General features: G+C 45.5%; 2 protein-coding genes across 3 annotated transcripts in view; one reads left to right on the top strand and one right to left on the bottom strand.

The window, feature by feature from the left end:
- Positions 1-7,327, top strand: part of MMP24 (matrix metallopeptidase 24) — a 45,649-nt gene extending 38,322 nt beyond the window's left edge. For both annotated transcript variants that reach the window (XM_085241815.1, XM_085241816.1), the window contains 3 exons: positions 1,428-1,566; positions 3,401-3,667; positions 4,762-7,327. In XM_085241815.1, coding sequence (XP_085097941.1) covers positions 1,428-1,566; positions 3,401-3,667; positions 4,762-5,099 — 744 coding nt within the window. In that variant the 3' untranslated portion in view covers positions 5,100-7,327. The remainder of the gene's footprint in view (positions 1-1,427; positions 1,567-3,400; positions 3,668-4,761) is intronic.
- Positions 6,690-15,486, bottom strand: EIF6 (eukaryotic translation initiation factor 6). Its single transcript, XM_003211897.5, has 6 exons — positions 15,266-15,486; positions 15,105-15,190; positions 13,149-13,324; positions 12,149-12,325; positions 11,432-11,613; positions 6,690-10,141 (listed from the first exon to the last, which is right to left on the bottom strand). The coding sequence occupies exons 1-6, from the start codon at positions 15,370-15,372 to the stop codon at positions 10,132-10,134; spliced, it is 738 nt and encodes a 245-aa protein (XP_003211945.1). The 5' UTR covers positions 15,373-15,486; the 3' UTR covers positions 6,690-10,131.
- Between the last annotated feature and the right edge of the window lie 123 nt (positions 15,487-15,609).

Genomic DNA, 15,609 nt, shown 5'->3' with positions numbered 1-15,609 from the left:
TAGAGTCACTTTTGTCATGCTCCTGAATGAAGCTCTGAGGCTGCGAAATGAGTAACATTAGAGGGAAGTGTAAGCAGATTGGTTTTGTAGTATTTAGAAACCGTGCCTGTTGGGATTTACAAGCTAAACAGAATTCCCAGGCAGCCTGTTCATCAAAAAGTTAACTAGATGCATTGACAGAGAATTTAGACATCACCAAGCTGAGAAGGGACCCACCTGTAAAGCCAGAAAGCAAAGTTAGTAATAGAGCAGCACTCAGCCTCATGACCTCCAAGATGATGCACGCCAAACCCTGGGCTTCATTGTACTTGAAGGTCTTGGAGAGTTTGTATCAACCTTACTCACAGGCTGCAGCCAGGGAAGGTTAGGCTTTGGTCAGTAACCTATGTTAGAACACTTTTGATCTCAAAAACCATGGTCCCACTCACAGCTTTCACTCTGCCCACTGGCTGCGAATGTGGAGAGGGATAGATGTGAAAGGTCATCAAATGGACAGACACATCAGCCACAGAAAACACCTGAACCAGGCTATCCTCTTACTCTTTCCGGAGCATTCACTACAGCTTTCACTAATGATCTCATATCAAAAGGGATATGTAATAACTTGTGCCTAGTGATTGTGTGAAGCTCACAACATCATTTGTGGTAGATGCTGGATGGCTGTCCTCAGGTCAAGTAGTTGAACACCAGCTGTACTGGGCCAAGCGTGACATCTCAGCAAGGAGACACACAGAGGTCACTCACAAATGAGTTTGTAATACTTAGAGCTGTAGACTTCCCTCTCCCTGCTCCTTATTCCTCTCATTCTTTCTACCCTTTGTCAGAGTCCCAGTAATCAACTTGAAATCATAGATTCATAGAATTGTTGAAGCTGGAAAAGACATCCAAGATCATCCTAAAACCAACGTTTCCCCACTAACCCATGTCCCTCAGTACAACATCTAAACAGTTCTTGAACTCCTCGAGGGACAGTGACTCAGCCATCTCCCTGGGCAGCCCATTCAGCACCTGACTGCAGTTTTGGAGAAGGCTCTCTGTAGGGCCTTCCTACCTCCAGGCAGATCAACACTTCCTGCCAACTTGGTGTCATCTGCAAACTTACTGAGGTTGCACTCAATGACCTCACCCAGATCATTCATTAAAGTTATTGAACAGGGCAGACCCCAGAACTGACCCCTGAGGATCTCCACTGGTGAACTTCTTGCCCCTTTGGCTGCCCTCCGCCCCATGAAATGCTTCCTGCTGGAAGCAACCTTCTCCAACACCACTGGAGAAGGTGTTGGGCAGCACAACCAACAAACTAGGACTTCTTTCTTAGATGATTACAGGCTTAGGCAAGAATTAGTAATGTTAGCTGCTGGATGTGCAGCCTGATGTGACTGCAGGCTGAAAACAGTCAGTCTGAAGAGCTTTCTGATTTTTCTCAGGATCGCTGGTTCTGGCGTCTGCGCAACAACCGGGTGCAGGAGGGATATCCCATGCAAATTGAGCAGTTCTGGAAAGGTCTCCCTGCAAAGATTGATGCAGCCTATGAGAGGTCTGATGGAAAATTTGTTTTCTTCAAAGGTACAGTATATTGCAGTACAAGCCTATCACACCTACCTTACTTCACACTCCCACAGCGTTAAGGTGGTGAGGACAGGTTCACTGGATCCTTCCAAAGAGGGCATTTCAAGCAACCAGTGTTTCCCAAGCCACTAACCAAATCACCAGATTTGAATTCCACATCAAAGGGCCAGAAAAGATGTGTTGCTACACAGCAGAAGCAGCCTCTCTCCTTGCTTGTATGTTGGGTGTGGAGTACTGTGGAGCAGTGCAGGGCACTGGTGCTGCACAGCCTCCTAAGGTTTTACTGCTAGCCCTTGTGCCATTGTATTCAGATTGTATTCAGATGCTCTCCTTCATCTGCTACAAAGGAAATTGTGCGAGTCAGCTGCAGCTTGGGTTGCAGAGTTCAGCCATAAGACCTCCTACAGCCTTAAAAAATCTCTCTATGCATGCAGAAGTGCCTGGGTGACCATTTGCCATGCCAGCTAAGTCATGCAGGGCTCCTTTTCTCCTCCTTACAGCACTAGCAAAAATGGTTGCTTGGCAACATCCCTCATAATCTTTTAGTCCATTAAGAAGGTAGGTGGTACAAGTGAAAAGAGAGGCTGCTAGGACAGACCTGGCCTTTTCTTACACATTCTTCGTTTTTGCTAATGGGTTTTGGTTGTACTAACAGCTGAGCCATATATAAGTGTCCTCCTTTGCTTTCTGCCTTCCGGTGTGACAGCCAGTCCTTAAAATATTCCTTAGTGTGGGCTGGCCTTGCCAGGAAACTCTGCAAAGCTAATGTGGTTCAGTGGATGTTGACTTCCATCTAACGACAAGAGAGATTCTCCCTGAGGAGCAGGAGCTGAGGCTCCTGGCTGTCTCCTTGGACACGTTATGGCAGCGTTAGACCCTTTCCAGATCCAGGGCAACCAGAAACCACATTTCATGACAGGGATGAAGGTTTGGTGCCCTGGTCAGAGGAGCTTGGGGAGATTTGGGGAAGAATGTAGCCAGCATCCTTGAGGGATACCTTGTATTCCAGCCACTGCTCATTGACATCTGTAACAGAATGTTACAGGTGAGGCATCAGTATGGTGTGTTGACTTACAGAGCGCGTGGTGGCATTTAGGTGAGGTACATGGCACTTCAGTTATGTTCCTGTCCTTGCTCTGGTCTAAGGGAGACACACTGCTGTTTGCTGCAGCCAGTGCAACGTGAGCTTTTGCTGTTATATGTGCTCACATCTTTTCTGAGGTGCTGGGAAAATGTGTTAGGGGTGTTTTCCCTAAAGAAACAAAATGCTTATCCTTATGTGGAGCCCACAGCAGTTCCCTTCGCTCTGATAGTTAGTGAAGGTGATCTGTCACTGAAAACAGGTTGTAAGTCAGAAAAGCATTGCCATGCTCCTGTACAAAAACATGTTCTGAATTACTGCACGTAGCTTCAGACCTTCAGCTCGATAAAACGTTTTAAAACCAGAGGAGGCTCAGAGAAAGGCAATGGAAATGGACTGGCCTTCCTACTGCCTTCCTACAGGGAACAATTAAATATCCTAGAGCTCCTTAGCCTGAAGGAGGGCTGACAAAAGCAGGATGTGAGAGAAATCTTTTAAATAAAGACTGGCCTAGAGAAGATGAATGGGAAGGAGTTGTCTAACTTTCCAAACCAAGAGCTAAGGAGCACCAAATGAAATTGAGAGGTTTCAGGTTTAAAATTGCAAGGAGAAACTTTCACATAATACAGTTAAGTACAGTACAGTTAATCTCCACCATGCTGTGGTTCATGGTGGCTGTTTTACATTTGTATTGCTTTAACTACAAATTCTGCACATTCATTCATTGCCTGTATCCCTGTTCAACTCTAGGAGATAAATACTGGGTTTTCAAGGAAGTGACAGCAGAGCCAGGATACCCACACAGTCTCGTGGAGCTGGGGAACTGCCTGCCCCGGGAAGGCATCGACACGGCTCTGCGCTGGGAGCCTATGGGCAAAACCTACTTCTTCAAAGGAGACAGGTACTGGAGGTACAACGAGGACAAGAGAGCAACGGACCCAGGGTACCCAAAGCCCATCACTGTGTGGAGAGGAATCCCTCAGGCTCCACAAGGAGCTTTTATCAGCAAAGAGGGCTGTATGTATCTGCAGTTATTGTACAAATTACATAGATAACGGCTTGTCTAGCCTGGGAGTTGGGTTGCTGGATTTGGGGTGTTTTGGGATTTTTGGTGAGGTAGGATTCAAGTCTCAGGCAGCCCAAGGTCACACTGACACCTGTGAGTAGGGCAGTCAGGTTCTTCCCTTATCCCAACCCAGGCAGCCTCTTAGGTGCTAAACCACAGCCAGTTCTTTGGGATGGGAAAGCGATTTTTTTTTTCTGATTTTACTTCCTCAGCAGCCCCCACCTAAGTTCTTTTGGGCCGTGATTATGAGCTACATTTTTCTGTTTTCTTATCTGTAGCTAGCTCACTTTCTGTCTCCAGCCTGCATGATGTTCTTTGAAGTTAGCCAGGTCCTGAGCATGGGTTTGGACTTCCATAGGTTTTCTTCCTACATTCTCTCTGTGGTATGAAGTTTTCTTTTTCACTGATCATGGAAGAGTGATTAGGAGAGGAGTCTTGGAGTCCCTTGGGGAGATGAGGGGTACTTCAGACATCTGCTTGTTATTAGCAGCAGGACTGGGCTGTTTCTTAACAACACCCAACTCTTCCAGATTCTGCTGTTTAGAGGACATGTTTTATTTGGCATTTGGTCTTTCAGACTGAGAACAGAAACCTAAGTATCCATCCAAGCATTATCACAACCAGGCACCGTCATTCTGAAGACTGTTAATAGCTTGGTAATGACCAGTGTGTATTTACAGATGCTTTAGTTTAAAACAAATAAACAAACAAAAAAACCACCAAGCAAACAAGCAGAAAAAGAAACAAACAAAAAGGAAAACAAATCAGTGCAGAACGCTTTAAGATGGGGAAAGTGAGCAGCTTGTCTTGGCCCAGGGGAGTGGTGCTCTGTGGACAACATGGCACCCACAAGCCAAGGCTGGGGCTTCACCTTTTAACCAAGCTCCAAAAATGCCTGCATATCTTCCTGGTTTTGGGATGTGTGTGTTGTTGGCTCGGAGAGCTACCACCTTGCAGCCTTTCAGGCTCTCTGTACACCCTCATGCATGCAGAGTTTAATCAGTTGGAAATAGTATGGTGAGAACTATTCTGTTTTGTTTCCTAGTTTATACCTACTTCTACAAGGGGAAGGAGTATTGGAAGTTTGATAACCAGAGGCTGAACGTGGAGCCAGGCTACCCCAGGTCAATCCTCAAAGACTGGATGGGCTGTAACCAGAAGGATGTTGAGCGAAGCAAAGACAGACGCCTCCCCCACGACGATGTGGATATTATGGTGACAATAAATGATGTGCCTAGCACTGTAAATGCAATTGCAGTTGTGATCCCTTGCATTTTGTCTCTGTGTATCCTTGTCTTGGTGTACACGATCTTCCAGTTTAAAAACAAAGAGGTGCAGCAGAATGTTGTGTACTACAAAAGACCTGTCCAGGAGTGGGTATGACACAGTCAGCTGCACATCGACCTGATAAGGATATGGACAAAAAAAAAAGATGAAAAAAAAAATGCATTCAAAGCCTACCAAACAAAACTACTTCAGTGACTTATAAAGTTTTGGACATCCTGGGACTGAAAGCAGCAGGAAAACTGGAAAAAAAGACAGGCGGTGTGGAGCCTCGTTCCTTCTTAATGCCTCAGTCGTGTAAGTCTTGGTGTGCCATTCTCCACAGGCCCACTCTGCAAACATCAGAGACTTCAAGACAGGTTTTCTTCAAACTTCTCAGCTATTTTGGGAAACTTCTGTCAGTTCCCTGCACCAGTGCTCCCTGTTAAACCCAGCATTCTCCAGTGTAGCTAAACCACCTCTGAACAGAACCATTTTTTTAATAGCTCTCATAAATGAATTAAGATCATGAAACCTTTGAACAGGAACAATTCAGTATCGTAAGCAGAAGACATTCTGATGCTGAGCCATTCTAAGAGATCTTCTTAGTTTATTACAAAAACCAGGGCATTAACCTGGAAACAATTTTCCAATACCTGCTGGTCAGATGTTTTGTACATTCATAACTAATCAACGCTGCCACTCAGCACCGTGCACGAGGAACCATTCAGCCCTCCAAGAGGTCAATGAGTGCTGAGCAGAAGCTCACCAAGCACCAAACCAGACACCATAAATGTTACTTGGCAACATCGAGTCCTAATTGGGACAGTCTGAAGACAAGCTAATTGCATATAACAGCACCAAATATGGGAACACACGTTTTTGTTTTGGGAGCCATTCGTGAAAGAATGATGTCATATGATCTTAAGCTCCCATGAGCCAGAAAGCCGTGGTTACCAATATAATGGAAAATGTATAAATGTAGACTGCACTCTGCCCCCGTTAAGATGCTGGGAAAAGATGAATTGTTGTTATGTGGCATGTGTAACTAGATTGTGGAATTTGTACGTTGGGTTTCAGGAGAATGGAAATGTTTGTTTGGAGTGAGATCGTCAGTTTGTTTTGCTGAAATAGTCAAGGTACAGTAAGGATTAGGCCTGTTTATAAAACAAAATCCAATCCCTGTAGATGTTACAAACATTGTCTGCCTTTGAAATTTTGTTTTTGCTCACTTCTTCACGTGCAAATATTTGGCAAGGACCAAAGGAAGCATGTCACACAGTAGAAGGAGTTCATCACTAACCGCAGTTGACAGAGCCATAAAATCAGGCAGAGGCTAAATAAATACCTGAGCCTCCAGTCAGTAACTTTTCACAGCCCTCTTCTTACAATGGTAGCTTCTGCTTATCTCTGTGACGACTGCAAAAGGTTTGGGATGTTGTGTCCTAACCACAAGTACAGCCTATTTTGTTGTTGACACTGACAGTCCCACCATGTTAAATAAGAGAAGTCTCTTGCAGTGCAATCTTGGTTAAGTCCAGCCCTCTATGAAAGTGCCATTCATATAAGCATACGAACTGCTTTGCACGCCCACTGTAGGGAATAGGTGATTAGTGTAAGCCCTCTGCCTATAACTGAATGTTATTCAGTGCAATGGAAGTGCAATGCACAGAATGTCCAGGTAGTTTAGAAAAGTACAACCCCATAATATCAGCTACGAAAAAAAAAATCCAAGGATTTTTATTTTCTTGACAAACATGCTATAAGTATTTGTAATTACAATTATGAGGAATGAAAAAGCAGAAAGATTGTTTGCATTCTGGATTTCTAACTAGTGCTCAAATATTGCTATGATGAAGCCAGATAGACCAATAGGTATTTCATAGTGAAGCCCACTAGGACTGCATAATGTGGTCTCCAACTGTATTTTGTCTCTCATGATTAATTTCCATAGCCACATTTTTTATTGTTTAAGCATAAAATGTATAACAAAGATATTATGAAATAAGTGAGAAGCTAGTAGATGCAAAACTGAATCTTAGTGAAAAAATGTGGTAATGTCTTATGATGGGTGAAGGAGTGCAAAGGACCAAATGAAATCAGAGCTACTAATTAGACACCCCCCATACACGCTACTCCCTAAGTTGCTATGTGTACTATTTATGTGGTAGAATGCACACTATGAATGCCACAGCCACATGGCACATCGAACTCATCTGTACGCTGCCATCTCCTCTGGGACTGTGACAGCCCGAACCTTTGAGCAACTTCCAACAGCCATCATTAAAAAAAAAAAAAAATTTACAACCTGGAGAAATGTCTGCTTTTGTTCTTTTGGGTTTTTTCTCCTCATGCCTAAAGGTTGGCTTTGCTTCCCTTCAGGACTTCATGCTGAGTATCAAGCTGTGCAATGAGCACGATATGAGGGGCTGTAGGAAGCTCAGCTGTCTGCTCACAGCTATGTGCTGCCTTGCAGCACAGTGCCTGCTGCAGTAAGGTAAGCCTTCTGCCCCACAGAGCCAGAACTCAAGAACTGCAGCTTTAAGGAACTGAAGAAATTGGTACCTTTTCTAACTACCTCCTGATTTGACTCCTAGTGCACGCTCACTTTCTAGGGGCAGGTTACATATTGGTGTGTCCATGTAGGACACAGCTCCTTAGACTCCACATGTCCAAGCTCTTCGCTGCCTGATGCTACACAAGCACATCATCTGAGTATCAACCCAGCACGTCTCCCATCAGCATGGGTAAAGCATCTCCCAGACAGGTGGCCACACTGTACTTCTTGTCCAGAAGCACAGCACCAGGACATATTGCCACCACAGGGGAGGAGGAACATCAGTGCTCACCCAACTCTAATCCCACAAGCAAGGGGCTCTCCCAAGCGTGTTCTTGGCACAACACTGCTCTGCAGCATGGCCATCTGGGCAGCAAGAGGGGTGTCCTGGCACACCCACCTGAAGCACAGCAGTTGCAGCTCCTGCAAAGAGCAGCCCCTCACGTACTCTGTTCTGCACTCAGTATTCTCTACTGATTTATTCGTTTTTGACTAGCGTGAATAATTTGATCACCAGTAAAGTTAGTTCATTTTTCCAGGTAAGTTTAAGTATGCTGGGATGTGTCAACCATCAGTCAGAACAGAAGTTGCCCTCCACTCTAAGAGCAGTCAGTTGTTTCTGCTTTGTAATCAGTCTTTAAACTTCAAAGGGATCTTCTCCTATCTCCCACCTTCCCATCAACACATCAGTCAGTTCTTGTGCTTACAAGTGAGAGTGAGGCAGTCTGAGCAAACTTCACTGCCCTGCCCCAACTGCACACAGCTGAGCTCCCTCTGAAATCCCAGTGAAAGATCCAATCATTTACTCTGACATTTTCCCCATCCTCTGGCACATACATGAGCCTCCCTCCCACAGGATTATCCGGGATCCTTAAAAGCCTTTGGCACAAAACCCTGCCAAAAGCCTCCTCAGAAATTCAGAGATTACAACCAAACTTTAAATTACTCCATAGGCCTTATGAGACATGACTTGCACTTAAAGCATCCAGTTTATTGCTGTCTCGTGATGTTTCTACTGATTTCATTCTGTATTACAGTTTCTGTTAATTCTCCTTCCACATAGGTCCACCTTCCCAGTTCAGAATTCCCACAAACCTTTTGTTTAGAACCGATACTGTATTTGCCACCTCCCAGTTCCCAAATTTCAGTGCAAGTTTCATTGGAAGTCACACGCCACAGTCAGCAATCCCTCTTCTTGTCTGTCTCTAATTGGCATATTGCCACCCTCACCAGCATCTCAGAATCCTTCTCACTAATGGATCTGCATTTCACAGAAACTGGATTATTTTTCTTGCTTAAGCAATTCTAACGCATATCAAGATCACTAATACAATCTAGGATTTCTGCCTAATGATTGGAATGAGGAAGAAAAAAACCCCACAAAGCTGGAAAAAAAAAAAAAAAAAAAAAAAGGGGTCAGTGTTACTTATTTACAGTTGGTGACTCCATGCCAGCAGGCACAGCAGCAGTCAGGCTCTTTACCTATTCCTAATAAGAGAGCCCTGCAACATGACAAAAGGCAATCAGCTTCTGATGCTAAACACTGACACGGAGGAGGAGAGATGGAATCAGCCAAGAAAGGCTGTCCACTACATTAAGGGAGCTACAAATCCCAGAACCTGTTAACTCTACAGCTCCTCTGCATCGCCATTGCTGCCAGGCAAGGGCAGAACTCTTCAACAGCAAGCCCTCAAAAGTAGAAAGTACAGCTGAATGCAACAACCATTTAGAACTTCGTTAATTAACCTTTGCCTCTAGGGTAACTCAAGTTCACATGGTTCAACTCTTTCTGATTTGCTGACTTCTGTGAGTTTCTCAGGGACGGTGGCCAACTCCCATGGAGAACACCTAAGCCCATCAGCAACTGCATGTTTCTCAGTGATCTTTTGCAGATGTCTCAGAAGTACCACACAGGTCTGACATCTGCAAACAACAGATCAAATCCCTGGAGGCAGTCACAACTGGCTGTTAAGTCCCTGGTTTGACTTCTTTGAGAAACTCCATTTTCAGTCAGAGCTGATCATTTCAGAATCAGCAGCCCCATGAAAATAGCTACAAGTCAGGGCAGGACAGCAGGTGGTGCCTTCTGAAATTTCTTGTGGCAAGTTAAATACTATGTTTTTGGTACAGGAAATACAGGGGCTCTTATGCCTACCTACAGCAGAAACACCAAGAGTATGAGAAGAAAGAGTGGGCAGTACCACAGATGTGCTGAAACTGCCAGCTGCAGAGCAGAATATTAATCCTCTATTTAAGGCAAAATTTTCTAGTTATCAGTAACCAAAATCCAAACAAGTGAATATTGTGGGCTAATTTAAAGGCCTCAGTCAGCATCACAGAGAAAGTACAGCTGAAGAAGAAATGAAGAACATCAGCAAAGGGATAGAGAACATTCCATATTTGGAACTCGTGAAAGTTATTTGCCATTTTTTGCAATAATATTTAGTTTACAAAACATTACAGAAAAGGTGTTTTTTTGGTAGCCTCTTCCTGGTGCTAGTCCTGCAGAAACAAAGATCTAGAGGTCTGTAATCCAAACTGCAGCTTGACTCTTCACTCCTTAGGAGCTTCTTGAATTGCACGAACCAACACTGCTCACGCCAAGCTGAAGAGACAAAACAGAAATGAGATTTAGCAGAAAAGTGCCAGAGTGCAGAACACACTTCAAAACACCATTATAATCAGTTCTCAACCTCCAGTCATAAAGGACCATCAGTAATTTCCTTTCCTAAAACATAAATCTGTGAGAAGACTGAAGGAGGTCTGGTGACTGCTGACAGCCAGCTGTAAGAACATGCTTGTCAGGCTGGCAAAGGCAACACGTACACTGTCTTGTCCTAGTAGTTACTAAAAGCACACGTTTGATTGTGCTCAGAAGCACCAAGCCGTTAAATAGGAACAGTGAAGGGGTAGCTAAGAACTCTTTTGAAGGGTTCTTCATTCAAGGAATTCCTTACTCTTTCCCTATACCATAAACCACTCCCATACACTTCTATAAGAGCAGAGAACTATAAGTTACAGTGGTTTGAGTAGCTCGAGAATACACCTCTAGGATTATGGCAATCATCAGATGAACTACAATCAGTCGAAAGCCCAAATGAAACTAGTTTTCACATATATAGGCTCCTAAAGCCTGCAGAACTTTTTGCATTCATCAATGAATGGGAAAAGTCCAATACCACCACCAGTCCTGACTATGAACAGTAACTGTTACACCTCCCATGTGTGACTTCAGTGGCTTATCAGCTACTATGATAAAAGAAATCTTTCTGCAACAAAATAATTCTCATCCATAACCCAATAAAAGCAAAGAGGACACTTCTTGGTTTTATCAGTATTCCACATCATGACATCCTGCAGCAGGCTGGTGGCTGAGCAGGCACTGAGCACAGTGAAAATGTACTTCCTGGTCCTGTGCTCTCCAGCAGTCTCACTTGAGTTCTAACTCCAAGAGGAAGACATGCTGAGATGAACAAACTACTATTCCCAACTATTCCTATGTGATCTCCAGTTCTGGATAATGGGGTGAAGGTTTCTTCCAGTTTCCAGCAGCGCAGTGAGCAGCACAGTCAGAACCTTCCCCTCTCTCCCATTTTGCTTTATTTATTAATTGTAACTCTCTTCTTATTATTATCTTATAGTCTTCTACCGTCTGTAGCAAATCTTTTATCTCTCCTTATCTGAGTGGGGTTGTTTTTCTTTCCTTCTCTCCAAAAGAGGGACAGAAGGGTGAAAGGGGCCACCCCCTCCCCCCGCCCCTCTTTTCCCTATCATGCTTGAAACTGGGACAGACATGAAGAAGAGAGCAATCAACTTTGAGAGGCAGCTAGTTTTACAGCTTCCTTGTACTGAAATCCTCTCTGATTACAATTATACAGAGCTGGATCCTCCTTACCTGTCTATCAAGGAATCTCTCATGTTGGTAGCAATAGTACTTGGCTGAGCTTCATTCAGCTTGAAGATGCTCTCAATGACAGAGAGCTCAGTGCTGGTTGTGTCCAGCCCACAGAAGGCACACCAGTCATTTACAACCATTCCTGCTCCAATAACCTCACTGCCACGGTTTACTGTCCCAGCCTGGAAAATAAACAAAGTGGCAAAAGTTGGCATGGCATGCTGATATCAATACATTTTATTATGCTTCCTTACGCAGCCTTTAACTTCTGGAAGAAAAGCCTATGAGATTCAGAGAAAAACAAAACAAAACAAAACAATTGTAACACCCCATCATGAACAGGAAGCAAAAAGGCAGAGCAATCCCAGGATTTAAAAATCCAACAGTGCAGACACGGGATTTTATTGCTCAACTCTTTGCCTTTGGCCAAACCACAGACCATTTCACACTCTGCGTGAATGAGTCATCTCAAATTGCATAACTCTGGCAGAACCTTTCAGAAGCAACCTGAAGGTTCTGTGCATCTTATTCAAACACAGAAAAGAAGGGGAACACGCCTCAGAAGACTGCCCTTCTTCGGGTCTTCTCCTCACCTCCCATTTGGGACATCCTTACAGAGAAAACAGTGTCTGGGAGCCCATGAGAATGTAGAAACACTAAAACCACAAACTGTGATGGAAGGGAGCCGTGAGAAAAAACACACCTCACAAGCCTTACCACAAGTGGGACCTGCAGCAATGAAGACAGTTCATCCTGATCCTCAATGGAAGTTTTGGGATGCACAATTCCTCCTTGGTTACTAAATACACAGTAACTTCCTACCAGCACCTGATCTGCTACTGTTTGTCTGAAAACTTCAACCTTCAGTACATCTGCCAAGATCTCTTCAGTTTCCTGCAAACAAAGAGAACAAAGTCCTCAGCAAAATGGTATTGTACAAATTGAAGTCATAGTATTCTTTCAAAGAGTAACCAGCTGGGATCCTCCCATTGAAAGCCTGTCCTCACTTTCACAACCCACTGCAATTCAAACATTACAGAATGCTCTTACTCTTCTGGATTAACCTGCACATAGTGAGCTGCAAGCCAACACAACTCTACGAACACACCCCACTGAGCACTGCTCTTCCTCTCCTCTTTCTGCCCTGCCTTTAAGTTTTTATACAAGAGTTTCTATTTTTCACTATGGACATATACACCACTACAGTGTTGGCAGAGACCATGGATATTACAAAACTTTCAAGTAGGTCAGTGACATCTTGTAACTACTACTACTACAGTCCTGGCCAAGCTTTCTATGTTCTTTACATACATGCACACTATTGCTTCAGTTTTACAGATGCAAAGCTAACTGCATCTCACAGTACTCTTCCATATCCCACTCCTTTCTTTCTACAAGCACAGATAACTACAGTATGCTCATGCAGTATGCACACTACATACTTAGGACAGGATCCACACCTACACGTAAAGATAACAACAGGAAAAGAAACGGATCGACTGAAACTGAGTCATAAGTTCAAAATCCAATATTGAGATTTCTCTCCTGAGAGGAACGGGAACAGGGAACACAGCTTCCTACGTGATGTTAGCTCAGCTGGTGGCACAGCTCTTCTGGCATTCACACTACTCACAGTAATCCCCAAATAGCTACAAGCTGAAATTGCAACCTAGGAATAATTTCAGATGTATCCACACTGAATTCAGAAGCCATATACCCTGTCCAGATCCGGATGAACAAGAGCTACGTAGTCATTGCAGGTGGTGACATTGCCCAGCGCTGAGAGCCGCTCCTCCACTCGCTGAATTCGCACGGAATCTGGGAGGCTGTTGCGGATGTGCTGAAGTTCTTGGTCTGTTGTACTGCTTGGCACCAACAGCCCATGCCTGTTCCCTAAGATGACCCAAAAACAAGAAAAGGAAAAAGAAAACAAAGAGTTTCACTTTAAAGTAATTTCAAAAAAAAGCAGATATTTCCACTGTGCTTACTACTTTCCTGATGCTGACACAATGGCTTGGGGCCCCTGCCCTATCTACTCTTTTCAAGCCCAAAATTCAGTCCCACAGAAATAATGTGACCATTTATTAATACAAAAGCACAAGTGAGGTGGAAAACGAAGATAAAACAAAGATTTAAGAATATAGACAGGTTAACTGCACTACTTTTATCCAGCCTTTTCAATAGGATACACAAGGTTCCAAACAAAACACTTTGGAACGATTTCCCCCAAAGATGCTGTCTGCCCCCATAGAGCCTACACATCGTGCTCGTTTTTGTTCCTTTCCTTGAGCAAGACTGTAAGACTGTGTGAGCAGAGACCTTCCAGGAACAAAAAGCAAGCACAAAGTGTGCTCTACTAAACAGCGTGTCAGCAGCCAGTCATGGAAAGACCTCTCTTTGACCTTCACATCTGGAATGCTCTCTCCAGCAATGTTTCTGAATCACTGACCTCCAAATGAAATGGAACAGCTTCTCCCTGCTTACTACAAAACCGATTTATGCACATCAATGACCTCTCTTCAGGTCCTGACCAGTAGGCACTTCCTGCAAACCTATTTCGGGTGGCTGTGTTTGTTTTATTGTTGGGTTTCATCTGTTTGTATTGGCCAAGCTTTATTTTCTTTCACTGTATCAATGGACAAGGGAAGAGGCACTGATGGCATCTATTTCAACTTCATTCTGACACAGCAGCCCACAGCATCCTCCTCTCCAAATTGGAAAGATACGGATTTGATGGGTGGACTCTTCAATGGACAAAGAACTGATTGCAGGATCAAGACTAAAGAGCAGTGGTCAATGGTCTGGATGGAGATCAGTGATGAGTGGTGTCCCACCAGAGTCAGTGCTGGGGCACCACTTTAATATCTTCATCAGTGACACTGACAGGGGAACCAAGGGCACCCTCAGCAAGTTGGCTGATAACACCAAGCTGTGTGGTGGGGTCAACATGCTCAAGACAGGACGCCATCCAGAGGGACCTACACAGGCTGAGCAGTGAGCCCAGGTGAACCTCATGAGGTCCAACAAATCCAAGTGCAAGGTCTGCACCTGGGCCGAGGCAACTCCCATTACCAATACAAGCTGGGGGATGAAAGGACTGAGCAAGCCCTGCCAGAAAAGACCTGGGAGTACTGGTAGGTGGGAAGCAGTGTGCCCTCTTAGTCCAGAAAGCCAATTGTATCTTCGGACTGCATCAAAAGATGTGTAGCCAGGAAAGCAAGGGATGGGATCTGCCCCTCTGCTCTGCACAGTACTCACCTGGAGTACTGCATCCAGGTGTGCAGTCCTCAGAACAGGAGAGACATAAAAAAAGCTTTGACAGTGAGGGTGTTGAGGCACTAGAACAGGTTACCAAGGGATGAGGTTTATGCTCCATCCCTGGAGACTTCCAAGACAAGGCTGGATAAGGCCCAAGGCAATCTGACAGAGCTGTGCTGTCCCTGTTCACTGCAGGGGAGTTGGACCAGATGGCCTTCAGAGGTCCCTTCCAACTCTAACGATTCTAAGATTTACTCCAGCTTCACAGCTTTTCCGCACGATGCAGTCAAATAAAAGCTCCGAAGACAAGGAGCGCTGCCCTCCGCCCAGCCTCCGCACTGCAGCCGGGGCCCCTCGGGGCGGGCACGGGCAGAGCACGGCCCCGCCGTCCCTCCGCTCCCACCCGGCCACCTACCCACACACATCCTGCCGATGATGCGGCAGCCGGCGATGGAGGCGTGCACCACCGGGATGGTCCCGAAGAGCTCTCCCTCGAAGACGCTGCAAGAAGAAGGCGCCGTTAGGAGCGGGCGCAGGGCTCGGGGAGGCCGGGCAGGGCCCTCGCGGCTCTCTCACCTGTAGAAGTTCTCGGAGCCGCCGATAGCCACCAGACAGTAGGCGTTGGTGAGCTTGGCGAAGCAGCCCAGCTCGTTGTTGTTCTCGAAGCTGGCGCGGACGGCCATGGCCGCGATCTCGATCGGCGCACGGACCGATGGACGTCCGGGAGCGGCGGCCGCAACCAACCCCACGCGGCACGGCCGCTTCCGCTTCTGACGGCGGAGGGCGGAAGCCGCGGGGCAGAGCGGCCCGGAATAGCCAGGAGGAACAGCGCCCCCTGCCGGCCGGGAGGTGCTGCCTCCACGCCTCCACGCCTCCACGCCTCCACGAGGGATGCGGGCATCCGGCTCTGCGCCGGCACG

Source organism: Meleagris gallopavo, chromosome 22 (genome assembly GCF_905368555.1).
Source record: "Meleagris gallopavo chromosome 22, MGAL_WU_HG_1.1, whole genome shotgun sequence".
Classification (NCBI taxonomy): Eukaryota; Metazoa; Chordata; class Aves; order Galliformes; family Phasianidae; genus Meleagris; species Meleagris gallopavo.
The sequence above is the reverse complement of the archived record's forward strand: the minus strand, read 5'-3'. Positions and strand labels throughout refer to the sequence as shown.